The sequence below is a fragment of the Emys orbicularis genome, chromosome 2 (assembly GCF_028017835.1).
Source record: "Emys orbicularis isolate rEmyOrb1 chromosome 2, rEmyOrb1.hap1, whole genome shotgun sequence".
Classification (NCBI taxonomy): domain Eukaryota; kingdom Metazoa; phylum Chordata; order Testudines; family Emydidae; genus Emys; species Emys orbicularis.
Genome location: NC_088684.1, coordinates 248,403,684 through 248,430,989, shown reverse-complemented (window position 1 = coordinate 248,430,989; position 27,306 = coordinate 248,403,684). Strand labels below are relative to the sequence as shown.

Below are 27,306 nucleotides of genomic sequence, written 5' to 3'. Positions count from 1 at the left end.
AAGTTGTTTGAATGCTCTGCCTCTGATCCAGCAAAGCAGTTAAGCACATAAATGTTTGCTGGATTGGGGCCAGAGAACTCAGCAGTGACTCTATCTTCCAAAGGCCTTGCCAGATCTAGGGTTTCTTTTCATGTCCTAAGAATCATAAGTTAGAAATATGACCTTAGGTCTAGTACAGCCTTTTGCCAGTGGAGATTTGTTTAGTATTACACAAGACACTTCCTTGTGCTTTGTAAAGTCTAATTTAAAATGTCCCAAGAGACAGAACCTCCATCACTTTCATGCAGATATTACTCCACAGCTTAATAGACCTCACTGTTGGGAAGTTTTTACTAATATAAATACTTAAAATGAAGAGAAAAATATAAATTATCCCATTTCTTCTAGTTTTATCCCTTTATATTATCTGAAATAACTCTTCTCCCTCTTCATTTGTGAACTTCAAAGTAATCATTTAAAATAATAGCCTTGACTGCCTTTGGGAGAAGTTGGTCTACTGGCTTATTTTGCTATTATAAGAAACTAGGTGTACAAATATTTCTAGAATATTATCTTCACTCCACTGTCCAATATAGTTATCTAGTCAAGTAATGCATATTTAACTCTTAATATTTGCTTGTATGTCAAGCCCTCCAGCTCCCTAATACATTTTGTTGCTGTACTGTGAACCTCTTCCAATTTGTCAATGTCTTTTTTTCTTGTAATGAAGGTACTAAAACCGAACAAAATATTGTAAGTGCAGTTGCACCAGAGCCATATTGAGGGTGATTATTATTTTCTTGCTCCACCGCATCTGTATTTGCTGCTCAGAATTGCATTGTTCCTTTTGTCTGCAATAATGCATTGCAAATTCATGTCTACGTGGTTGTCCATTATCATTCCTAAGTTTATATGAGCATTACTGCTTTCAAGAATTCTCTCTCCTGTTGAATAACTATATTTTGGATTCTTTTTCCCTAAATGTTATAAAATGCATTTTATTTTTTGCAGTTTCTGATTTTTTTTATATGTCCTCTTATATTGTTTTTGTCATTTTTCCCCATCTCTTGCCAATTTATCTGTGGATTTTGTCAACAAGCTCTTTATTCTGTTTTTTTTAGATCATTAATAAACTTTAAATAAGACTGGGTACAATGAAGGACCAAATTAAGCCCTGGGGTACATGGGTGCAGCTCCATTGACTTCAGCTGAATTATCCTTACATCAGAGCTGAAATTTAATCCACAGATTCAGTTGGTAATCTATTAAACTTCTCCCCCAATTTGATACTTTGATATTTATCATTATATTCTGTTTACAGTCTTTCAGAAAGCCTTTTCAATCCACATGAATCAGTTTGAATTAATTAAGACTTGTGTTTGCGGGACACGCTTTACCAGCACACAAATATATTGTTTCCTGCTTTCCTTGTGCTAACTTAATTTTGTAAGCATATTTTTAAAAAATGAACAGTTATGTTAGTTTGCAAGATATATTCCGTTTCACCCCATGCTGCTTATTGCTTTTGAGTCTCTAGAAGCTAGAAATATTTTCTCTCATTATTTATTCCACTTTTTTTTACAAGGGATAGAAGTTAGACTTGCAGGATAGTAATTGCTAGGATATTTTCACTACGTATTTATACTTCTAAAAAATAATTGTTAAAGGCACAGTAACTTTATTAGTTAATTCCCTTACTATTCTAGTTGAATATAGTTTGGATGGCTAACTTGGATATTTTCAGATATTCCCTTTCCTTCTGTTTAGTAATGTGTATATTTTAATGACCCTCCGCTTTGCTTAAATATCCTAACTCTTCCTTTTTTCTTGTTAAAAACAGTTAAATATTAGCCATTTCTGAGTCCTTGTTAATATTATCCCATCCTTATTTATTAATGGACTTAATTTCTTTCTACTACTGATTCCTTTCTTAATGCACATATGAAAGCCCTCTATATTCCTCTTAGCTGCTGTTGGTTCTCTTTCCCCGCCCCCTTTTGGCTAGCACTAACCCATTCTCCTTTTTGCTGTCTGTTTTGCCAGGAAGCCTTAGTTGTATTCTTCTTTGGTTGCTCTCCCTTTGTTCATACTATAAATGGAATGATCAGTTTCTTCCTGACAGAGGCGGCTCTAAGTTTTTTGCTGCCCCAAGCTCTGAGAGCGCAACTGCCCAAGCAAAATAAATAAATAAATAAAATGGCCAGAATGCCGCCCCTGGAATTGTGCCGCCCCAAGCACATGCTTGCTTTGCCTAGAGCCGGTCCTGCTTCCTGAAGCCATGTGTATGGATTTGGAGGCTGGATTTTGTCGTCTTAGTCTGCAGTAGGTCTACAATACAAAGTGTTTATGGTGGCTGGAGTGGAGTATTGAATTTCATTTAGATGGAAAGCACGAACAACCTCTCATGTTTGATGTATGGAAAATCAGAGGTGTCCAGTTACAGGGCATTTTTCTGCTTGTTCAACCAATAGACAAATGCCCAGCAGCTGGACATTGTTTTTCTGTACATTACGTATAAATGAACATATCTGACCCAAAACCTTTATATAAAAGTTCTTAAAATTAGAACATTTTAGCTGTATAAAGATGTGACACTATTAAAAAAAAAAAAAGCCATCCTAGAAAAGATTAGCCTTTTAAATGTTCACTTTAACCATGTATTTTGTTTAAATTCCTAATACTTGTGTAACAAGAGAGTAAACTAGTTTGTGTGTGTGTCCCTCTGTCCAAGGATTCAATCCTGTATTAAGATATGACTGTTTTCTAAACTCCATAAGTGTGAAAGATCCTTGCAGTATCCCTACATCTCCTGTTTGAATATTCACTGGTTTCATTTATTCTTATTCCAAGGGACTCTTGGAATGCACAGTAGATTTTTGCTTTCACTGGTCTTGACTATGTCTGCTTCTACTACAATGTTGCTCAGCTTCACTGCTATTATAAGGGCAAAGGCAATTTGTATCTTATCTCTGCATGGTGGTTTTAAATAGAAAAAGTTCTAACTTTGAGACAGGACTATTTATTTCCTAAACAGCTATAAGATATGTGGAAACTAGATCTCTTGTGCCTATTATGGGTATACTGCATCTCAGTAACATTACTAATGTTCAGAATGTAAGTGGCTTCCTTCTTAAAGAATTAAGACTACCACTGAGTGTAGTTTATTGGTGAATTTTAATGGAGTACCTTGAGAAGGGTATGCTGCTGTCAGATTGGCCATGTCTTTATCTTTGCTTAAGGGACTTTTTGCAAGAAAGAGAGGGAGACAAATAGCTGTCAATGTCATACCATCTTCTGGGCTCTTACAAAAACACTCACAATACAAAAATGTTCATGTAATTTTCCATGAATTTATCATTATAAGTAGTAAAAGCAGCTGTTGTGAATTAATTATTTCATTTCTTCAGTTTAAAATTGTGAAGACCTCAATTTTTAACATACTCCATAAACTATAGGTATGTCTCATGGAAAGTAATTTTGAAACACCCATTTTAAGTTGTTAAAAGCTGTTCAGGCTATTTAAAATATTTTGATTTTTATTTGCTGGAATTTAAAAACTTTGTACAAGAAACAACATTAAAGTGAAAGTTTACAGTTAGTATTTTTACAGTTTTTTTTTTTAATTGCATTCCTCAGTACAGTAAAAAGGCTTGGATTTTATATGAAGGGGAAGTAGAATTCTGCAGAAGAAAAGTAGTCTCTGAAATTTTCTAAGTAGTGAACACCATTTAACTTACATAGAATAGTGTCTGTCTAAGAATGAAAACTTTTATTTTCCATAATCTTAGCTTCATGGCAAGGTGAAATATTTTGTATGTGATACACTTCCTGACTGCACAGTGGCATTTTTGCCCATCAAAATTTAAGTATTTAAAACTACTGACTTATTAAAGCTATTCCTGTTTGAGGTGTGATTTTTTTTTTTTTTTTTTCCTTTTTACATACACCTCTACCCCGATAAAACGCTGTCCTCGGGAGCCAAAAAATCTTACCGTGTTATAGGTGAAACCGCGTTATATCGAACTTGCTTTCATCCGCCGGAGTGCACAGTCCCGCCCCCCCGGAGCGCTGCTTTACCGCGTTATATCAGAATTCGTGTTATATTGGGTTGCGTTATATCGGGGTAGAGGTATACTTGTTAATCTTCTTTATAGTGAAATCTAATTCCTGATTAGTGTTAAATGTTCATCTTTAGAGGAGTAAGATGAAATGATGTTTTCTCGATAATTCAGAGAACAATTGATCGTTGTTGCTAAATGAAGCATCTACATTTGGTCTGTTAACGATCATTATAAAGAAAATGTGTTCTGATTGGGCCCTGAAGGTGTTCGTTTCTTGTGTTCAGACATCATGCTGTGGCATGCTGTGTTGGACGTTTACCAAGCACTTATTGTTGGTGAAAGTTTGACCATTTATGTTTAGAGGTTTCTTCCCTGAGAAGCAGTGTCCCATATATATAAAAAGAAAGCTGCAATCAAATCATATAAAAACAGTTTCAGTTAACAGTCTCAGTTTCATATGATTTGATTGCAGCTTTCTTTTTTCCATTCACAATGGCATGTGAAAAGAAAAGTGAAATTTAAGCTAGGTAGTCATAATTTTTACCCATGTTATCGGTAGCTTTAGGAAGTTTTTACTGTGAAATATTTAGTTTATATAATATTACATACAAAAAATACATTGAAAGAACATTATTAAGGTTATAAAGTGAAAGCACTCAGAAGTTAGGAAATGCCAGAATTAATGCTGTCTGTGCCACAGAGCGCCTATGTGGTGCTAAGCAAGTCACTTGTTCAAAGTAAAAGTCCTCTAGAATTTTTTAACAAGGGCAAAACAATGTATTTTCCCCTAGCCTCATTCTCAGAAATGGCTGAACCATTTTGGCGAAAATAAAATTTTAAAAAATCTCTTTCCTAGGCCTCGCCTAAATGAAAATAAAATTGATGTGTTTATTTATTGGTTTTATTTGTTCCCCCTCTCCTGTTTTTAAGTGCAATATAATTCAGATTTGTAGAGCCCTGCGTGGATACACAAATGTGTATCCACATCTGATCCACGGTCTGCAAAAATTATCTGTGGATTTGCAGGGCTCTACACTGGGGGCCGGGCTGAGGCTCCAAGGCATCCCTCCTGCCGGAGCCCGGTCGGAGAGAGCCACGTGAGCAGCTGCGGGAAGCCTGCACAGAATCGTGGACCCTCCACCTGCCCTTGGTCAGGTGGGGAGCCTGGGGGACGGGGACACGGCTGGGGACTGCTCTCAGTCCCTCCCCCTGCACCGCGGGCAGGTGGAGGGTCTGCCACGGCTCCCCGGCTGGGCTCCATGCTGGCCTGGGAGGGGGGAGACCTGGGGGCTGCTCAGGCCCCCCACCCAGGGCAGGTGGAGGGTCTGCCGCAGCTCCCCACAGCTGCCCTTCCGGCTCTTATTGTGGCCGGGCTGTGGCTCTAAGCTGCCTCCCTCCTCAGCCAGAGCTGTGCTGGCAGCTGTGAGACGCCATGCTGGACTCTCCACCTACCCTGGGTGGGGGGCCTGAGCAGCCCCTGCCAAATGGCCCAGCCCCCCGCCCAGTATCCCTGCCCCCCAAGCTCACCACCCAGGGCTGGTGGAGAGACCCAGGGTCCCCACACCTGCCAGCACGGCTCTCCTGGACTCGGCTCTAGCCAAGGGGCGGGTCTGAGCTGCAGCCTGGCCACAGTAAGAGCCAGGCGGGCAACTGTGCGGAGCGCGGCAGACCCGCCACCTGCCCCAGGCAGGGAGCCCGAGCAGCCTCCGGCCCGTGTCCCTGCCCCTCTGTCGGCCCAGTATCCCTGCCCTCTAGCCTCTCTGCCCAGGACAGGTGGAGGGACCCAGGCTCTTCACAGCTGTCTGCGCGGCTCTTCCTGACCCAGCTCCTGCCGGGGGTGGGGTATGTGTGGACCCTCCCCCGCCCAGTGTCCCTACCCCTCCCAACTCCCCCGCAGATATAAAGCGGATACCTGCGGGTTTGCAGGGCTCTACAGATTTGACTGGAGATGTTGAGAGAACACTGTTCTCAAAGACAAAACTATATACCCAGGGGGAAGAATAGCAAATGGGGGAGTACACCGACCTGGTTTGTCACTGTCACCAAAAGGGGAGTGGGTGGGAGGGGCTTAAACAGTGGACCAGAGAATGGTAAGCCACAGTTGAAAATTTTATATATTTTTGAAACTAGGCGTGTAACATACTATTATATTTTCATCTTTCATTGTGCTCTCTCACCAAAACTAGTTACACCAAAGCATAAAATCTTATCTGTTGGAGATCTTTGTTAAGGTGATTTTTTTTTCCTTTTGTAACAATAGTAACTTACTTAACTACACTAGTGCAATTTCCAATAGTTATCTCTGTTAAACAAAATTGAGAAGTTAAGCAGTTATTTAACATTTTGTATTGTTACTTTTAAAAATACCTTAGTATTTATTTAAGCAGAATAAATCTTAGCACACTAAGATAAACTGAAATGCATCTAGTCCTGAAACTTGTATAAGAAATATAGTTGCAGTTGTCCTAGAGCAAAAGAGTTAATGTGTATTTTATCATTCTTTCCTTTTTAAATAACATGCTTGGTTTAGAACAGATCTTTGTAGTCAAGACCCGAATCTTCAATGGGAGCTTTGCAGGCTGACGGCTTTTAGAATCGGCCCTTCCTATGTAATCTAAGCATTGTTTCTGTTGCAGCCTTTGGATATTCCTGATGGTCGAAGAGCACCCTTGCCTGCTCATTATCGTAGCAGTAGCACGCGTAGCATTGATACACAGACTCCCTCTGTCCAAGAGCGTAGCAGCAGCTGCAGCAGCCACTCACCATGTGTCTCTCCCTTTTGCCCTCCGGAATCTCAGGATGGGAGTCCTTGCTCAACAGAAGATTTGCTATATGACCGTGATAAAGGTGAGAGTTGAACAGTCCATTTGAGCATGTGGGCACTGGGATAGCATGTGATGTCCTGCATTTACTACTACCTTCATTTTACTCATTACATCAATTTTTTTTATGTTTTGTTTGGTTGTTGTAGTGGGATTGCAGATGAGGATTCATCTTAAAATTGGTTTTGTTTGTGTACATATGTTTTCCCCTCTTGTTTGTGAAATTTCACAAACATCTTCCATAAATCTGTCAGAGGAGCACAGCAGAGGTCATAAGTACGTATGAAGGGTATAGCATGAAGAATACAGAAAGCAACATGTATATGTTCAAAAAAGTGTTTCATAAAGGAGTATGTAGAATCTGTATTCATCATATGAGTGGGTTACTTGCTGATCAAAATAGTGAATTTGACTGTTTATGAACCTTGTTCAAAATATGATTTTGCATTTTTCTAACATTACATTTGTAACTAAACTACTGCTTCTCACTGGAAATAGTTGGAACTTGCTGATGAAGAACTGAATTTGTATTTGGCTGCATTGCATAACCAAACAGGATTTCTGAATGACTTCTTAGTTAAATTTTACATTAAAACCACTGTCAATAGCTTTCACTTTTCTCTGTCGAGGTTGTAAATGGCAGTGGAACTTGGTAGGGTTCCAGTATTTGAAAGAGTTAACAGATAAATTATGTAGTACACAAAGATGTAAGTAGCAATACTGTACACTGTAGTATCATTAGCCTTCGTAGTAGTAGTAGCAGCACACATGCTGGAGAGAAAATGTCTTGTGTGAATGGGGAATCCCAGCATTCATAAACTTAATTTCCAGTACCTACAGAGTGACAGAATAGTTGTTTAGTTTCAGTTAAATATCTAATTTGTTTTGTGACTGGCCAGTTTCATTTGTTGTTTTTTGTTCCCCAGGTTATGCTTTTAGTAGTTTGTCTTTTGTTTCCTGATCATCTACTACTTCTACAGATTGGAATTTTGCTCAGAGTATGAGTTGGCTCACTAAACAGGAGATCTATTGCATATGTGGTACCATTGTTCTGTCAATTTAAAATATTTCTGTAAACCTGAGTAAAAATTGTAAAATGCCCCTATTTGACTGACCAAAGAGACTGATTGATTGTTTGATCAGGAATTTTAATTTAGAGGTAGCGTGTTCTTGATGCATTATTTCAATAGCTATGAATTGTCTAGGAAAGTGTCCAAAGTATTGTGGTGTTGCTCCTTTTCAGTCCATTCTTGCTATAGATTTAAAATAAAAAACAAAACTTATTTCAGTTAGATATAAGTAAGAATTGTTAACTCAAGAAAATCTCAGTTTGAGAACAGAGTTTCCTATACAGCATTAACAAATTTAGGCTTCTATCTAAACATTGATTTTTATTGAGATAACTAACATGTTTACAGTTAAGCACATGCATAAATGTTTGTAGAATTACTAAAAATGTCTAAATTGCCCTGATGTGTATGTGTTTGGAAGAATCATCAACTAGCCTAGTAGCTTTAGCATCAGGACTGTGTCACAAGAGCCCTCTGTTTAGGAGCAACTTTGGGTGTCACTCCTGGGATGAAGTTTTAGCATTTTCACAAATCTGATATGTGGATTTTGGGCAATAATGTTTGCTAATTGAATGGCTCAATGACTTCTGGGTGACTAATCAAAGTCTAAATGGGCTAAAGAGACTCCATTTTGGTCGGAGGACAACGTGCGTCTGTGAAAGGGTCAGGCAATGGATTCCACAGAGATAATTTGTATAAGGTTTCTGAATGTCTTAAGTAAAAACTCATTTTCTTTTTGTAACTAAGATTTTTGGAATCGATTCACTAGTGTGCTAAGTACAGCACGATGCTGGGTGGTGCAGTTAAGGTTTTACACTCTTTCCGGTGTATATTCTCTGCTTATTTTTTTATTAATACACCTTTTAGTATTATATAATCTGGATAGAATAAGATTGTCTTTTTATGGGGAATACTGACTGTTCTTGGTCCTGAAGAAGGTTAGCTGTCTGTCTTTAATTCAGGAAGAAGGGAATTAATTATAGAACTGTTTATCATCTAGAAAAGATCAGACTCACATAAAAAGTCTTGGTACAATGCAGGAGTTGGCCTGGCTCCAAAATCAGCAGAGGGCGAAAATAGATAAACTGCCCATTAGTGAAAAGGGTTATCTGCAAGTTTTGTGTTGCTTTGTCCAGGTCAAATCACTAAATAGACTGCCACCATCAAAAACATTCACAGTTTAAAAAAATTAGTCAACTCACAGGTAAGTTTGTTCAAATGTATTTCCTCAAAACACATACACTAAAAAGCAAAAAAAAAAAAGATTCAATTTGTAGTTAGGAATGCACAAATCTAAACTTGACAACAAATGAAATGAGTATTAACATTCTAAAGGAAAATCTTTTATTTGTGTGGAAGTATAATACAATGAGTGGGTTTTTAAAAAAATATTTTTAAGAATGTGGGCTTTCAAGATTTTTTTTTTTTTTTAAGTTATATGTCTTGGATATCTCCTGGTTAGAAAATTAAGACTAGAACTGAAATATTTTGTTTCAAATTTGAATTGCTTGTCACGTGTCAGGTCTTCTATTTTTTGAGGAAGTTGACAGTTACTTATTTGGACTTAGTTTTGCTACTGAGCTTCAAAAGTAGCAGTGGCATTTGCTCTGTCCGTGGATCTTAGGACTGGCTGTAATACTAGGTTTTTACTGATTGTGAGCCTTAGTGTATATGCATATAGCATTGGCGACAAACATGCTAGTTTGTAAAGTTATACAGTCAGTAATATCTGCATGCCTGGTATAATAAAAATATGACCAAATAGCTTAATTATCATTATGAAAATACGAAGACAAAGGTTTTATATTTAATTAATATGCAAATTAAGCTTGCTCTGTTTCCCACACTCTACTTTTGACATTATGATGTGAGGACATGTAAACAAGAAAAACAACTGTAGCATGTGTTGGGAAACCTAAGCAATTAGCGCTGATTTAGAAGTGATACTGTAGCCAGAAATAGGCCTTTGCCCTTAGTTCAGTATAGTAGGGTGGGAATAGGACTGGTTCAGGAAGGAAGGGATATCTGTTCTGGATAGACGCATCAGACTAAATTGATTAAAATTAGCTGCTTCTTTTCCTCCCTCCCTCCCCCCCACCACCACCAAAAAAGTTCAATCACAGCACAACCAAGGCCATGGTTATTTTTAGTAAATTTATAACCAGTTTCTGTAGACATAGTTTAGTAACTCTATGGCATTGCTAATGAACAGCATTAATTGTTGGCGCTAGAAAAATGGATGCAGTGACTTTCACAATTTCAGATTCAAGGATTCTTACATGATATTAAAATTCAACTGTCAGATGAACAACATACCGTATGTCCTTCTTTGCAGTCAGACATTTTAAGGCTTGAAAAGCTTACTAGTACATGCAAACAAAATGTAGGTATTTTAAATCCCAGATGATGTATTCTGTTTCTTCCCCAATTTGGGCCTCGTTTTCCCTTCAAGTTAAAAAACTTGTTTTGATTTACTATTGAAAAATATAATTAACAGCATTAAGCTGCTCCCGAATGTTTTTCTGAATAGAAAATGAAAGTTAATAGTTAATCGAGCCACATGAGCAGTAAGGGGAGCCAACCCACTGTCCAGACACAGCACTGCTTTACATTTCTAAAGCATCTTTTCTTTCTTGTGTAAAGCTGTGCTTTGGCCACAGGCCCTCATTTGCTGCTCTTTGAACCAGATCAGCTGTTTAGATTACATTTCTATAAGGAGCTACTTAATCTAATGAATTTTTCAATAGAAAAGGAAAGTAAACTCTGGTGAGGGGAACCATAACAGTTTCTGCAATGGGAGAGTGATTCTAAACAGCATTGGTGAGAGCATGTGAGGAGAAAATTTAATGGCAACTGTTTTAAAAATTGGTTAGCCTATAGTATGGTAAGAGGCATCTTCAATGCATTAAGGCTACCAACTCTACAAAGTTTGCATTATTGGGATGCAGAGCTGTGACACTGGTGTGACCCTAGTGCACGTAGGATTGACTTTTGAGACCCTGTCTTCTGGAGGAATATTTGAGCTCTCTAAACCTATCCTGTTAAAATTGTAATGTAGAATCTGGTTTCTCATCGGGGAGTCAACCAGTCAAAGATTCGGTTAAAATATATTTTTTATACGCAGATTACCTCCATAGTGGTCCCTTGCCTAGCAATCTAGCATAGTAACTCTTAAGTTGCTAAATACTTGATATGCTGCAGTTCCTCTAGAATTTGTTTTAGCAACATTTGTGTTTCGGGGAAGAGTAATATTGAGGTAATTCTAGTCTCATGGACAAAGGAAAAGAAAAGATAATGATGAGTACACAGGGAAGAAAGTAGGACAGGATAATTTTATACTTGGGGCAGGAGAGGTAAATTAGACAAAAACAATCCTAATGTATAACCAGCCTGCTTTAAAATATATTTTATATAGGGAAAATACCTTTATGATGTATAACCTTTTCTTGAATGATTTAGTGATAATTATTCACTTTTAAGTACTACCTGGAAGCTGCAGAATGGTGCTGTAAACTGGGTGCCCCAAGCAACATGCGGATAGAGGTGCCATTTTTTCAGTGAAATTTACTAAAAGTCCCATTGCATTTTCACAAAGACTTAATGTCCGGGCTAAATTCCAGTTTGAGTAACTATATTCTGTCTACCTGGATTGTATAGTCTGCACCCAAAGTTTCAATTTTATATAGTATTCTGATAAACCTCCTGGGCTAAATGTTTTCGTGTTCTGTACACTGTTACTTAGTTTGTATATTCCATCCCAGTGTTAGCTGCACTACAGTGATGGCTGTTCAAAGGACTCCTTTATATATGGAGCTGTATCCTGCAATCCTGTCTTGGCCAAAACTCCCATTTAATTCTCTTTTAGTGGGAGATTTGGCTAAATAAGGACTGCAGGATCTGGCTCATGGTTTGTAAAGGTTTTATAAAGTGCATGGAGAGACTACAAGCAGAAAGGCACTTTTCTGTATAAATAAAGAATACCATTTGTTTTTTAATTGGAAAGGCTTTTTTAACCTATCAAAACAAAGAGTAATCCTGAGGGTCATTAGCAGAGTTTTTTGTTTTCCAATTGCCCATTTGCCACTCAAAATTAGTAGTTAAACTTTGCAGGTTACCGCTTACATCTGTCCCTTTTGTGTAAGTACTGTCACAGGACGGTATTATCATTGTTGAAACATATCTAGATTAAAAAACATTTTGTTACATATTTAATCTGTGTGTTTTTATTAGTGAAAATAATCATATTGTTTAATAGTTGGTTAAATCATAAACATTTTCTAAATCATAAGCATAAAACTGCATTCAAAATGTCTAAATTTTAAGTTTACAGTTGTATAACTCCTGCCAGACAAAACTGTTTGCCAAGGCAATCTTCATTGTAGTAATGTGAAAAAACTGAATTTAAGTGTTACATCTTACTGTTTCCTATTAATCTTCTGTCACTGCCGCCTTAATGAAATGTGATTCGTTCATTTACTAAAATTGTAGGCTTTTAACTGCCAACACTGCAGATTCAGCCCAATACATGAAAAAATTAAGCAGTGTTCACCATTCCTCATGTAACTTCATCAGCAGTAAGTCTTCTGGTACTGGAAATGTAACTGACAATGTTGTTGATACTGTTCCAAAGAGAGCAGAATTGAGCTTGCTCTTCTGTGGCGTTGTTGGCTTTGCAGCACTGACAATATTAAAAACTTGTGTCGATAAACTAAGCATATGTTACTCAAAACGGGAAAGATACAAAGATACATCTGAACCATATTTTGCAGCAGCAAAATCAGTGTTGACAACTAACAGTCCTATGAAAAATGGAGGGGAAATATGATTTGAAACTTTCAGTCACCATGCAAGCTATTTAGTGGTATTTAAAAAACATTTTAGAAATTTCAAAAAGTTATCCGTGTTACACGTGCTTGACGGTACAGAGGCAGAGCAGCCATTCAGAGTAGCTAAGAAGTGACATGAGGAATCTGGAAACTTGATCTGGTTAAGATCCGATACGGAGGTACAGTATGCTTGTTTCGTTGACGTATGCTTGTAGAGCACACCCCACTAGCTGTTGAATGGAGATAAAATAATGACTTCTTTGAAAGAAACCATGCATCCCTGCCTCCCAAAGGGATGGTGTTTGGAAAGAAATATTTGCAGGTTTATTAAAATACACATTACTTATTTTTTTAATATTAGAATTACAGTTGAGGTTTCTGAACTTTATTATCTACTTCACTAAAAACTTTACCATATGAGATTCTGGCACTACTGAAGACCAGTTTAAGAAACTGTAAAGACTGTCCTTCCTGCTTTAAATACTCTATAATTACAGGGTTGTGATTTTGTTTCCACTGCCCTGGAAAAAAAACTTATTAAGGTTTTATGAAATGAAGCACAAAGCACATACTGTGTGATTCACTTCATAAGCATATGTATTCTTCAGACATCAAAATCACACATTCTGTCCAAAATGAAAGGCTTGCTATTCTGTAAGTAACACACACACCCATTAGCTTGTGTTAGCTTGTTAATCATCCCCCTACTTCATATCTACCCTTAGATATTAATACACTTTTACCAATTTACTTACTTACTTTGTCCTATAACAGTTTCAAGCAAACAAATCCAAACATGCTAAAAATTTGATCAATTGATGAGCTGGCTAAACAGGATTGTAGATCTTCTTAAAATTGACTAAATTCTGAATTCAACTGTTATCTCTCTTAGGTTTACGTCTACAGTTTTCCATTGATTGGTGCAATGAACAGTAATACAGTCTCATTTCCAAACAGATTTTAGGTGGAAACCTGGATCTTCAATTTTAAATGCTAGAAGAGGAGGAATGAACACAGGATTACATTCCATCACCCACATTTCAGTCTACTCTTCCTGTTCTGGGTTCAACATATGACCTTTTTATATGGGTCAGCCATGCTGGCCAAGTATTGGAAAGATTCTAAAAGGATCTTGACACTGTCAACTTGACAAATCATACTACTGTTTGGAAGCTTTTTACCTATCTTGTTACAGGTAACACCTAATATCCTGTAACTAAAAAGTCCATTCTGACTGTTGAGGGAGAAACAGTGAAACAGGCTGTGCAGAAGTGCTGTTAAGGAAGTAAAGAAACTGGAAAAAAATTTCCTCAAATCAGTTGCAGTACTGTTAAAGGGAAGTGTGGCTAAGTTGGTAGTGTCCGTTAAAAATGAAATAGTGATCTATCAAAACACCTAACATTTAAATTCAGTATCTTATATTTATGAGCGATGATTATATCGGAACTTTTGCAGACTCTTTTGTGGGTTCTCAAAGTGGACTTAAAATGAATTCACTGAGTTTCTGCATGGGATATGGGGAGTCTGTGCTAGTGGATCACAGTGCAAGATTGTGGCCTCAGTTAGTAGATTTTCCCTTGTTGTTTCTGCTGGTCTTTCATACAACAGGGGAAAATAAACCATTCAAAAATAGGAAAATGTGTATGTGAACCCACAGAAATTGTCTGGGGAACTCAGACAGGTACAGAAATGGAAATTACTCTTAGGGTGGGATTCGCAAGCAGGACTTCGGTGCCCTTCAGCCTATTGAAATTCAAAATCCTGAGGTAAGTGCCCAGGCTCTCTGTACAATGTGTGGGGAGAGCAAGATGCCGTAAAAAGGGATTTACAAAAGCCAGTGTGCTGAGTGGGGAGCTGCCTAAACTAGCCAGTGGGAACTGCTGAGGAGAAGGGGTCTGGCCTAAGCCCTGCCCCTCCCAGGGAGTTAGGTGCCTATCTCTGGGCCAGAGGAAAGCATCTTCTTCCGCTTGGGATTCACAGCCGTGAACCCTCTCCTGGAGTTAAGTGCCAAAGCCAAGTTAGTGTTTTGTCTTCAAAAATATTTGTGGTGGGGCCCTCTTATAGCCTTTAGTGTAGTGGTTAGGCCCTCAGCCAAGACGTCAGAAACTTCCATTCTGCCTGATCTGTAGCAGGGACTTGATCTTGAATCTCTCACCTCCCAGGTGAGTCTCCTAATCACTTTTGAATCTCATCCTTAACTCCTTTTTTGAAACTGACTAGATTTCAAGTTGGCATTGTCTCTTTAACTATGACATTCCATTTTCATGATGAACCAGGATGGGGAATGTTAGCTCTGCCTCCCATGCTACCAGTATCACAAAGACCACTTAACAGCAAGGTGGATGTCTCCCCAAGAAATTCCTCAAATTCCAGTGGGAAATATATTAACATATTAATATTTAAAACATTTTAATTTCTCACTGCAATAAAAGCTTTTTATGCTAGATGTTGTTAAACAGCCAAGATGAGAAAAATAGGTAATTTTCTTTTTAATCAGACAACATGAACCCTTTGAGTTCCCCCCCATATATTAAACATCATCCTGTTGCATCTACCAGACTATTTCAATATGAGTCTTTACTTTCTGACAAATCAGAGAGACAGAAAAACCTGCTCAGTATCTCAGGTATATCAGCTCTATATGGTTCACTTTTATAATAGGAACAGTAAAATTGTGAAGAAAATAAGAGGTTAATAAAAAACACCCATATCATACAGTTGGTGCTTAGAAGGAAGAGTACAAAGAATGTTAAAAACTTTACTTTATTATAGGTACTTAAAAGCTAAATTATGCAGCCAGATTATGCAGGCAAGGTTGGAGGGAGGAATCCGTATCTGTATTACAAACCTGTTTCATTTTCTTTAACTCCTGTGCTACTCAGGAGGCTATTGAGGGCAATGTTTCTGCTAACGACTGTAGGTTTTTAATAAAGTATATGCTGTATACATTCATTTTCAATTACCATGTTTATGCAATGAGAAGGCATACAGAACTTCACATTATCATAACCACTTGTAATTCTTCTGCATGTGCTATACATATTCTCCTGTTCATTTACATTTTTTGAAATACATAATAAAGAACTTATTTGTTTCCAGGATTACAGCTCTGCTTTATTCAATCTGCAGTGTTCTGGATAAAAATATCCTCCTATTATGTGCTGTTGTATGGTAGATTACTGCTGCACTGAAGCTTTTATTCAGAAGAAATGTGCTATACAAGGGTGTTAGAAATAGTCTGCAATAAAGGAAGCATTGTGGTAGAGGCGAACTGGCATTAGAGGCTAAGTTGTGAAAAAGGCATCTTGTTTGGAAATCAAATTTAATGAAAAAGCACTCTCAATCACTAGTAATATAACTGCTTTAAATTTTCAGACAGTGGGAGTAGCTCACCGTTGCCCAAGTATGCCTCATCTCCCAAACCAAACAACAGCTACATGTTCAAACGAGAGCCCCCAGAGGGATGTGAGCGAGTGAAGGTCTTTGAGGAAATGTCGTAAGTAATGCCTTTTATATCAGCTGGTATCTGCAAAGCAGTAAACCTTTTTACTGAACCTATTCAATTGCAGATGAATAAACTACTCCAGCTGATGAGTTTTGCAGGAGCAAGCTGTTCTTAGAGAGTTTGAACAGGCAAAAAAGTTGAAGTGTTCATTTTGGCTTGAAGGGGAATGGAGTATTTTATGCTTGAACTTTTTAATGTGTTTATAAAAGACAAACAAGAAAAGAGACACAAAGAAAACATAGAATACTTAGTTTTAAAATAGTATGTCCAGCATTTATAAATCCCTTTTCTTTATAATCCTATCAGTTTGTGTTCATTTTATAAAATGTTCCTGGCTTAAAAGAAAATGCTGGGAGCAGGCAGTTTTTGTCAGTCAGTATTGAGCTATATTTTGACATGTGTAAAACATATATATACAAAATGAAAGGGAATGTGTATAAAGTAGATACAGACTTAGCAACTTTACGATAGAGGGTTTGCCTAGTAGTTTTGGGGTACCACTGTGTGCTACTGTGCAAGAGACCAGAATTTAAACTCTTGGCCTTCACCTCTTTTTCCCTAGACCAGCAGTACTGTGGCTATGCTGTAGGTTGCATACACGTAGCTCCTGTGGATGGAAGGAGCCAGGAGGGCATGTTCTGCTCCAGTAGCATTCCCTGCTGGCTAAGGAGCAGTGTTGTTGGGTTCTGGAGGAAGACTCTAAACCAATATCTGGATTTGAGGAAAGGAGAAGTTTATCTTATGGAGTTTCTCAAAAAAGGGATTTAATACTCCTAAATATATGCTGCTGTTTCAATATTTTTGTCAAACTAAAATTTCTAAGTTCATCATCATGATATTTTTCCATGTGCATACGTACTGTAGATTTTATTGCGGAAAGCTGCATGTTGTCCAATGGTATCCAGTCACTTTTGTTATAAATACTGTTTTAATGCTGTGGATCAAACAGTTAACTGACTACCAATATGGAAGATGTTTGCCCCTTTATGTCCAATTAACCCCATTCCTTGTCATTCACATCTTAGCAATTTGTAGAACTACAAAACCTGTTCACATAGTAAACTTTTTCAGTTTGTCAGGTATATAATAATTTGTCTCGTTGTAGGTCTCGTCAGCCTGTCTCAGCCCCGCTCTTTTCATGCCCTGACAAAAACAAGGTTAATTTCATCCCAACCGGATCAGCTTTCTGTCCTGTAAAACTTCTGGGTCCCCTACTACCTGCTTCTGACCTGACTCTCAAGAACTCTCCAAACTCTGGTCAAAGCACAGCTTTGAGCACTCTGACTGTTGAGCAGCTTTCATCTCGGGTCTCCTTCTCATCTCTGTCAGACGACACCAGCACAATGGACTCTACAGAGGTCTCAGTACAACAGCCATCCCAACAGCAGCAGCCGCTTTTGCAGGAACTTCAGACTGAAGAACTCTCCTCTCCTCAGAGCTATGTGATAATCTAGACCAAGGTGGAGCAGGCCTCTGCCCTGAAACAAGGACTGGGGAGTCTATACTAATACATCTGCATGGAGTGGCAACCTTTTCAGAACAAAACAAATACTTATCAGCATCTTAAAAATATCTCAACGCTGTTCTTGGCAGGGACAGAACTCATATTCAGCATTTTTTTGTGAAAAAGCAGTAATGCTTGCAAAAACCGTGTATCATTAAGCATTTAAGTGGAGACTATGCATTTCATAGTATGACCAGATTAGTACTGTGTCTTGTGTTCTGTTTCAAATTCTACAGTATAAATAAGCTCTGTATCAAAAAAGTTGCCTGTCTGAATAGAAAATGTCTTGCTGTGTTGTGTCCTATGGAAAATACTGTACTTCAGGATTATGTTTACAATTGATCCAGGTGTTTATGTTTCTAACTTCTGTAATACATACAATGCAAAAAAAAATTAAAAATGGCCACAACAGTTGCACAGTGCCCGCCCTATGGCCTAGCTTCAGGTACTTCTCTCGAAGTCTAAACTCAGGTAACTTGGAATGTATATCATATTGGGATATAAAATATTTTACAGCTAAAAAGCTAAAGAGGGAACATCACTCTTTTGCCTTTCCTTATTTTATGCATTAATATTTCCTCATTACATTCCACTTTCTTGGAATAAGTGCATTCAAATCCAGGAGAATGATGACCCTGGACATGGGTGAACATGAGGAGAACCAGCAAATCGGTGATGTACAACATCACTTTGTCATGTGGTTACAAGTAAAACAACTGTTGCATTTACTGTCATTTCAATATATGTAAAATGTGGCATTTAAAGGTTTCAGGTGTTGCTCAGTTAATGACTGTTAAGCTGTTGCAAATAAAGTGTTCAGTACTAGGCTGTACATAAGAAACATTCCATGTTTTGTGTGAAAGGATTTTAAAAGACAAGAATGTTTTTGTTTAATTTCAGAAAATTCATTGAGGTTTCACAGGGGTTGGTGGGGATTTCCTCTCATGTTTATGTTGGCAGTTAAGGATGTTAAGGCAGTTAAGCTACTGTTACCATCTAAGAGTCGAATTAATGTTTAGTTTCTCTTCTGGAAATGTTCATTCATTTGCTGGTTGGAAATTAGGTTTCTCGGATTTTATCAAGCAACATGAGCAGCATTCTATTTGCATAGTGAATAATTCTACTTTTGGACTAAAATCCAAAGGGAGCAACTGGATGTTTTAAAGGAGGCGAGAAGCAATAGTTTGCCTAATCAGAGCTTCTCATAGTACCCTCATTTACTTAAATTACTACTGTATAAAGCTTTCGCAGTTAAAATGTGTGTAAGAAACCCTAGTAAAATAGTTTTGGGCTTGCAGGCTGGTCACCTTCTCAAAAATAGTACATAGCAAGAACTGTTTCCTAATATTCTTACTGTGCTGGAACTGCAAAAGCATTGCTTTCAAAGATAATTTCCTGTGATACAAAGAGGAGCCCAAAGGCAGAATAAACTTGATGTTCTTGCTCCGTTGGTTTCAGCTCAGTGGAATTAGGTTTATGTTGTCTGCTCAAGAGAATGTGGTTTACCTTTTCCCAGGAATTGAAGAGATTAGCCACCTGCAGCTACTGCAGCATTTAAATTCATGCCATTGCTTTTTTTTTTCTTTTGAAGAGGAATTGTGGGAAAAGACTAAGATAGCACCACCAAAAACTACTGGCAAAATTGGGGGGAAATATCCTGCCATTGTGTATTCTTTTGAGATAAAGAAGCCCAGTTCCCTTCCTGTTTCTGAACGTTTTGTTCGTATTCTGTTTCAAGGTGTAAACCTGCAGCTTGTAAAACAGTCAGTGCTCTGACTGTAGGGTGGAGCTGCAAAGAGAGTGTAAGAGGGGAGGTCTGTTTTTATTTTTACCATTTTCGCATGAAGAACCTTTTTGAAGCCCTCACACAGCAACAGCCATCTTGAACCCTACTAATCTCAGGCCTTGGTGAAAACACTATATATTTTGTAGCTTTAGTTAAAGGAAAAAAATTAACCTGTTCTGTGATGTAAGTGCAAATTTGTTCTAATGTTTTACATTCTAGATTAACATTGCAATATGGTGACCTTTCTATGCTCTGGTAGTGTCCAAATATGAATCTGTAGTTTCAGTTGTTGGTGTTAGGATTCCAGAAAGATTTAAAAAAAAAGTGATTTTTAGATCCATGATGAACTCTGATGTACTGTATTTACAGTGACATTACATGCTCATTTAATTTTCCATGAGAAACTAAATATTAATTGTGTTGCACATTTGTTCTTAGCGTATTTGAAGGTTTTGAACCAAATGTGTTAAAGTTAATGCTTTGCCATGTAAATTTCCCAGCAGTTGTTGATCTCAAATGTATCGTACATCCAGCTGTAGAAATTTGTCAAATATTGTTTAAAGTTTTGTACATAGCTGTACTGTTATTTCTAGCCACTGTGCTGAACAGTATTCGAGTTATCACACAATATTGCTTTGCACAAGGAAATGTGTGGCTTTTGTTTTGTATTTTTTCAGTATAGAAGTTCCTGTGTCTTATTTAAATAAAGTTATTAGTAAAAATTTAAGGACACAATAGTAGTGGTTCATGTATTTGGCTTGGAAATGCTATGTGAAACACTAAAGAATTAAGTTATTTAGTATTATTCCAAGTATTTCTATAACAACAACGATCCATACTAAGTGAGTAGCCTATCTCTACCACTGGTGTTTCAACCTGTTATGGTTCTAGTTGACATGGAAGTAATCTCATACATATTGGTTTTGCTCAACATTTGCTCCAGGGGATACAAAGCAACTAAAAATACTAGTTAATTTCTGCAAATTGTAATGAAATATTTAAAAAAAAAAAAAACCATTAGAAACACCCTGCTTATCCACTGCCAAGTTTACAATATGCATAATGTTCAGACGTATCTATTCATATTTATGAAAGCTATTTAGATGTTTCATAGGAGGCTAAACTAGAAGAGCCTTTAAGAAAGGATGTGCTAGAAACCTACTGATATAAAGCCACCAGCAACTAGATAATCTTGGTTTCATGCCATTTTGTTGGAGTCAAATAGTTGTTTTTTGATTTGAAAAACAACTTTCCATATACAAAAAATTGAGTATGTAAGTTCACTGTTCACTAAACTGCCATAGAAATAAGAAAATTTCAAATCATCTTGAGAAATTATTAACTGGAGAGCTAAATGAATATTTAGTTAAAAATACTTTCTCATTGTGGTAAATTAGATTTTTCAACTTGAAAATTTTTAAAATCCTCAACTATGTGCTTAGTATGTTAATTGAAATTCATAATGGCTGAAGGGGTAGAAATACAAAAAAAATCCCATGCTACTATGGAACATCTATATCTTCAAGAGCTTCAGTACCGCATTTGGATCAGAGACATCTGTTTCAACGGCAACTGCTTCAGAGCAGATCTGTACTGCCAAAAAGCCTCTGATGCAGGACTCTGGAACCCCCAAATTAGACTTTCCCTAGGTAATGTAGCTTCCTGACTCCTTTCTGTTTGCTGATTAGTCCCTGTTGCAAATCAGGCAGAGTGTAGATTCAAACCTAGTTGTGCCCTAACAATCAGGCTCTTGGCTATTGTAACCCAGTGGAGTGCACAGCCTCCAGCTGTATGCTTAGGCCGATTTCACAAAGTAGAGGGAGATTTAGCTACCTAAAAATGGCATCCACACAAGCCACCATGCTGAGTGAGTAGCCACCTAAGATAGCCATGAGGAAATGCTGGGGAGAGGAGCCTAAGCCATTTTTTTGAGGGGGGGGAACATTAAAAAAAACTGGGTGGATAGAGAGGGGGCCCTGCGAGGAGGAGGATGACTTTGAGTAGTTCCAGTTGTGTATTCCACTCAGCTGTGTGTGCACCCAATGACTGAAACAGGAGAACTTTGTTTTAGCAGTACTGTAGGAGCAGCACTTGTGCCATGTGGCTCCCCTGGCTATTTAAGGGCAGTGCCGCCTCAACCCTCTTCAGTTCCTTCTCACTGTCCATGGCTAGTGTTGGAGTGTTGTGTGTGGTAGAATAGCATAAGGTAAACCATCACAGTCTGACTGGATTTTGTTGTATATAGTTTAGAATAGGTATCCTGGGTGATGACATCACCAGAGTTTAAAAACTGTCCATATGGGGGGGGTGGCTATCCCCCGTAGTGACCCCACATGCACTGTTTGTTGTGCATGGGAGAAGGGCACATTAAAGAATGGTCTCCATCTGCAAATTGTTCAAGAGGAAAATGCAGGGGAAGGTTGAATCCTGTTGTAGAGCTAGCCCAGAATTCCTACGGGATATGAGGCTTTAAACCAAAATTTTCACAGATTGTCACTGCAGGAGAGGTTTCACAGCTGAGTGGCCTAAGCAGGTGGGAGAGCTGGGTTCAAGTTTCTATTCCAAATCAGTGGGGATGCAAGCCTGAAACTCATATAGCCTACCTTACTGACCCAACCACACATGTGCTCCGAATTCATCTCGAGGCTTGGGCCCCAGGGGAGAGAGGGGCTGGGGAAACACCATCTTGGGGAGAGGGGGTCTCTGGCTTGTACATGGGCACTGAGCAGCTTATTAACTGAAGGATGGCATCAGGACTTACTGAAGCGGGCGTTAGGTATGTCTACAGGCAGGCAGACACCTAGACATCTACAGGGTTAGATCAGATGGCAGCTGAGCAGTGGGTTTGAGAAGGTCAGTGGTATCAAAATGTTAGACTGACTTAAGCACCCAAGTACCTTTGTGGCTGTAGCCTTCAGAGTATAGCTGTAGGGGAAAAATAAACACCTCAAAAACTTGATGTGAGGGTACTGTGAGCAGCATCCTCCTTGAGGCTGCAGAGAGCATGAACGAGTACTGCGGAGCTGTGACATGCCCCAGTGGTGTTAAAGAGTAGTAACTTAGCTACCAATAATAATGCTTTAAGTGTAAACAATAACAATTTAATTGGCTCATCAATCCATGTAAGGTGAGCGGAGGACCATATTATGATCTGCACAATTGAGTCCAAGTGACAGCTCATTGTGGTGCCATAACTGTTTGGGTAAGAGAGTAGCACTACATTTTCTTCCTCCACTCAGGAAAGCACCCGGTTTTGGGCCCAATTGTATATTTGAACCCCCCAATAGGGGGAGCCAAACCCAAGGAGTCCAACAGCATGTATGTTCCACTGAGCGTAGTTTGACTTCAGTTGCATGGGGCTTGTAATAGAAACACTAACTGTTTGTTTCCTAATTTGGCCCCTCTCCCTCGCAGGGATACTTGGGGAGAGGGGAGGGGGGCAAGGCTCAGATTTTTAACGGGAGTTAGGTGTTGTCAAAATACCTTTAAAAATCGGGGCCCAAGTATTTTAACCAGGAGATAATATATGCTGTATTCCCAAATAAATATCAGACACACACGTAGAATACCCCAAGTTATCAGTAGTGTTCATGATAGAAGAGTTTGATCAAGATTTGTACTCCAGGATGCCCTATCTGATAGCTAGCTCTAATTTTCATATATTTTGTTGGTGTAGTGCAAGGATTGGCAACCTTTGGCACGTGACCCATCAAGGAAATCCGCTGGCGGCCCGGAACGGTTTGTTTACCTGCAGTGTCCATAGGTTCAGCCGATCGCAGCTCCCATTGGCTGCAGTTCGCCATTCGAGGCCAATGGGGTCTGTGGTAAGCGGCGGCCAGCGCGTCCCATGCCGTTTCCCAGGGAGCTGCGATAGGCCGAACCTGTGGACAATGTAGGTAAACAAACCATCCCGGCCCACCAGTGGCTTTTCCTGATGAGCCGCGTGCCAAAGGTTGCCGATCCCTGGTGTATTGTCAGGCCGCATCAGCACCCTGGCATTTCACCAGAAGTAAATAGTCTTGGAAGTTGGTTGCTCAGATTCCGCCTCCCTACGTGGTCATTTATTAAAAAGCCATTTGCCAATCAACGAGAATGAGGTTGGGAAGGCAGGGTGGCCTATAGTCTACAGCAAGCAAGGCTGGTTTTCAGTGGAGGCTGAACCTGGCCTTCACTTGTACACACACAATTTGGGCCACGCACATTAAGAGCTCTGCAAGCAGTTGAAAGAGTCCAATATCTGCATACACAGACCATAGGATATTTGGCTTGGAGCTGTAAATGCTGTTGGGCACCTAGGAAATTATAGGAACACCACTGCAATCTGCTAAGCTTGAGTTCAGTACCTAGGCTCCTATACACATGGGGAGAGCTAGGAGCCTGAGCAGCCACAAAAGCTGGCATCCTAGGCAACTCCCTGCCTAAACCAGCCAACTGGAGATGCCGATGAGATGTGTGTATCTCAAGCCCATCCCTCCCCTCAAGATAGGCACCTAAAGCTGGGCTGCAGGGAGATGCCTCTCTCAGCTAGCCATCCACACATGGGAACCCCTCTCCCAGAATCAGTCTGCTTAGGCATCTAAGGCAGTTCTTGTGCGAATGAGTGAGGCAGGGACCTAACACCCACAAAATAGGAGGCGGTGGTAGCAGCATTATAACTTTTAGCTCAAGTGTGTGCAACTCAGCTTCAATTGCCCTGGGGGAGGATTTGAACAGGCCTGTGTGCTAACCACTGAGTTGCTAAATTGGCATGGGGGTCAGAGAATGATTGAAAATACCCACCTTATAGTGATAGACTCAAGCAGCTCAATCTGTTTAGCTTAACAAAGTGAAGGTAAAGGGGTGACTTGATCACAGTCTGTAAGTTCCTACATGAGGAACCAATATTTAACAGCAGCTCTTCAATCTGGCAGAGAACGGCTGGGAACTGAAACTATACAAATGCTGTGTAGAACTAAGGCGTAAGAGTGAGCATAATTAACCAATAGAACTTACCAATGATCGTGGTGTATGCTCAGTCAAGAATGGATGTTTTTCTAAAAGATATGTGCTGGGAATTGTTTTGGGAAATTCAATGGCTTGTGTCATACAGGAGGTTAAGTGTGATACAGAGGCCCACGGGTGCCAACCAACGGAGGGTTCACTGTTCTTTACAAGCAACTACTGTCTCAGCCCTGACAACTCACTTCACCTTCTACAAAACTTTCATAGTATTTAGCTATAAAGGGTAGCACAGGAGGTCGCTGCTGAAAGCTGCTAATTTATCAATCCTCATCATTGTGAGATGTGTGTATGAGGGCTAGGTAATGTAACTATATAGAAAATTATGCCCTCTGGGGATCATGTCTCAAAGACGGCCCACTCAAGCAGGAGCGAGTTGTCACCCCTGCCTAGCCTTTCATGTAATGTATTGCTCGATTGTCTACCTTTGCACCAACCCAGAACAGGCAATGGAAAGCCATCAAAGACAAACTCTTACATATTGAAACTGCTTGGACGTGAAAAGGAACGATATGCCAGTGAGGGGCATGCCCTGTCTGTGACTAAAGACAAAAAACCTGATTCAGTATGTTACAGGGTGGAGCAAGACACTCTGCATCCATTCACTGCGGTGGTACCTTGAGGAGAGGGGGCTTCGTGAAATAGTGGGTCCCAACTCCCTTAGGCTAGGTCTACACTGCAGCGGGGGTCCGACCTAAGATACGCAACTTCAGCTACGTGAATACCGTAGCTGAAGTTGCGTATTTTAGGTCGGCTTACCTGGCGGTGAGGACGCGGGAAAGTCGACCGCTGACGCGCTGCCGCCGCCTCCGCTGCCGCCTCCTGCCGAGGTGGATTTCCGGAGTCGACGGCAGAGCGATCAGGGATGGATTTTACCGCATCTTCACTAGACGCGGTAAGTCGATCCCCGATAGACCGATTGCTACCCGCCAGATCGGCGGGTAGTGAAGACAAAGCCTGAGGCTAGAAAACACTGCAAAAAGTAGATTTTTACCCCAAAATCCACTCTTACTAGCAAGCATTTTATAATTTTTTTTGGTACATAGCCCATTTGTTTCCATCACTCACACTTGTTTTTATTTTAATCTCTGTTCTTTCTTAAACACATTTCCTTTTGTTTCATTATAATTGAAACTCACGGTCTGAGTGGGATACAGGAGCGGTGAGCTAAGGTAAAAGTGATAGGTGGAGATTTTGGGAATGGAAAAGATGAGATTTCTGTGGGTATCCAGTGATGAGGGACTAGATATCACAGGGGAACACTTTGAAGGGATTTGGGGGCTGGGTGCATCTATTGTCAACCTGCAGGACAAAGGCCGGGCTGGTGTAGCCCAGAGGCTGACGGGTTGGTGGCATTAGGGAGCTCACACAAGCAAAACTCCCTCGTGCTGGAGGCAGGTGGCAATAAGGTGACTGTCAGTATTGGGTGCTCCAAGAAGCATCGTCAGCCTAGATAATCACAGTGGTCCCTTCTGGCCTTTGAATCATGGGACAGTCAAGTACAGGGCTTCTTCAGTCTCTCCTAAGCGGTTTCATTTTAGATAAGAGTTATTGAAGCAGGACTGCACCCTCCACCTCGTAGCTCTTTGCTGTGACCACAAGGCTATGGAGTCATTCTCATTCTGTCTCTGCCCCAACGACTCCATTTATCCAGAGCGCAACAGCTTCAACAAGACAGAATGAGGAAGCCCCACATCAGACTATCCTGTAGCCCAGGGATCGTAGCACTCACCTGAGAGGTGTGGGAAGCCCCTGTTCAAATCTCAAGCAGAGGAAGGAACTGAACGTGGGTCTTGCACATCTGAGTGCATGGGGCTAAGGTTATAAAGTGGGCAGCACCTCTTCCTCCCAGGTTTTCAATGGAAACCACTCTGGTAGGTGGTCTCTGAGCACATCTACTGGGTTAGGCCCCACACAGATCTTTCGCAGACAAATGCCTGTCATTCCCCAATTCATGGATTGCTCTGGGGCCTAGGCAGGAGATGGATGCTTAGAGTGAGGCTGTAGTGCACATGCTCAGAAGCAGAATCTTAAGTGCCTAGGGCACTTTTATTGCAAAAACATAGATGCTGAGAGAGTTTAGGTGCCTACAGGGTGAGCCAGCAGCAGAGTGGGAGTTGGTGGATGGCAGTGAAGCCTGAAAACAGGACTGGTCTGGAGGTCTTACTGTACCACTTCGGGCATGCTCACATTTGCTTACTCATAAAAGGGTAGCCTGGGGTTTGAGTAGGCCCAATGGTGCCATCGATATGTACACTTCTCTGTATATACAATGCGCCATACAGCAGAAAACGGAATCATATGAGCAGCATTACGCTAGTTCAGATGTAGGTTTTGATCATTTAAATTAATAAAAAATTACATGTCAATTTTTCTTCATGAGCTGTTCAATTGCCAAGATGCACATTTTAAATCCCCTGAAGCAGCTGTTCTTAGACTTGTAGAAACCCAGGCTCACTGAAATCAATTACGTCAACTTTTAATAAACTTTCTGATAAAGACAGTTAATCAATTACCATTGTTTTCATTTTGCCACAGGGTCTGCGCAGCATTTATTTTAAAAAAATGTACTAAAGTCAGAATATGCTACCAGAGCGAACCACAGTAAATCACGATGAACACTAGGCTGCATAAGACAATCAATCTGTAATTTTAACAGAATGATTAACTAGCCTATTGTCCCACTTACAGCTGAGCCTGTACATGCAGGGCACAGTAAAATCCTGTGACCATGGCACTCTGGCTTTGAATGACA

The 27,306-nt window shown here is 39.7% G+C and overlaps 1 protein-coding gene across 1 annotated transcript in view; it reads left to right on the top strand.

The window, feature by feature from the left end:
- GLCCI1 (glucocorticoid induced 1) overlaps window positions 1–18,238 on the top strand; it is an 83,081-nt gene extending 64,843 nt beyond the window's left edge. The window contains exons 6-8 of the mRNA XM_065398216.1: window positions 6,677–6,887; window positions 16,134–16,254; window positions 17,369–18,238. Coding sequence (XP_065254288.1) covers window positions 6,677–6,887; window positions 16,134–16,254; window positions 17,369–17,717 — 681 coding nt within the window. The 3' untranslated portion in view covers window positions 17,718–18,238. The remainder of the gene's footprint in view (window positions 1–6,676; window positions 6,888–16,133; window positions 16,255–17,368) is intronic.
- The last annotated feature ends 9,068 nt before the right edge of the window (window positions 18,239–27,306 follow it).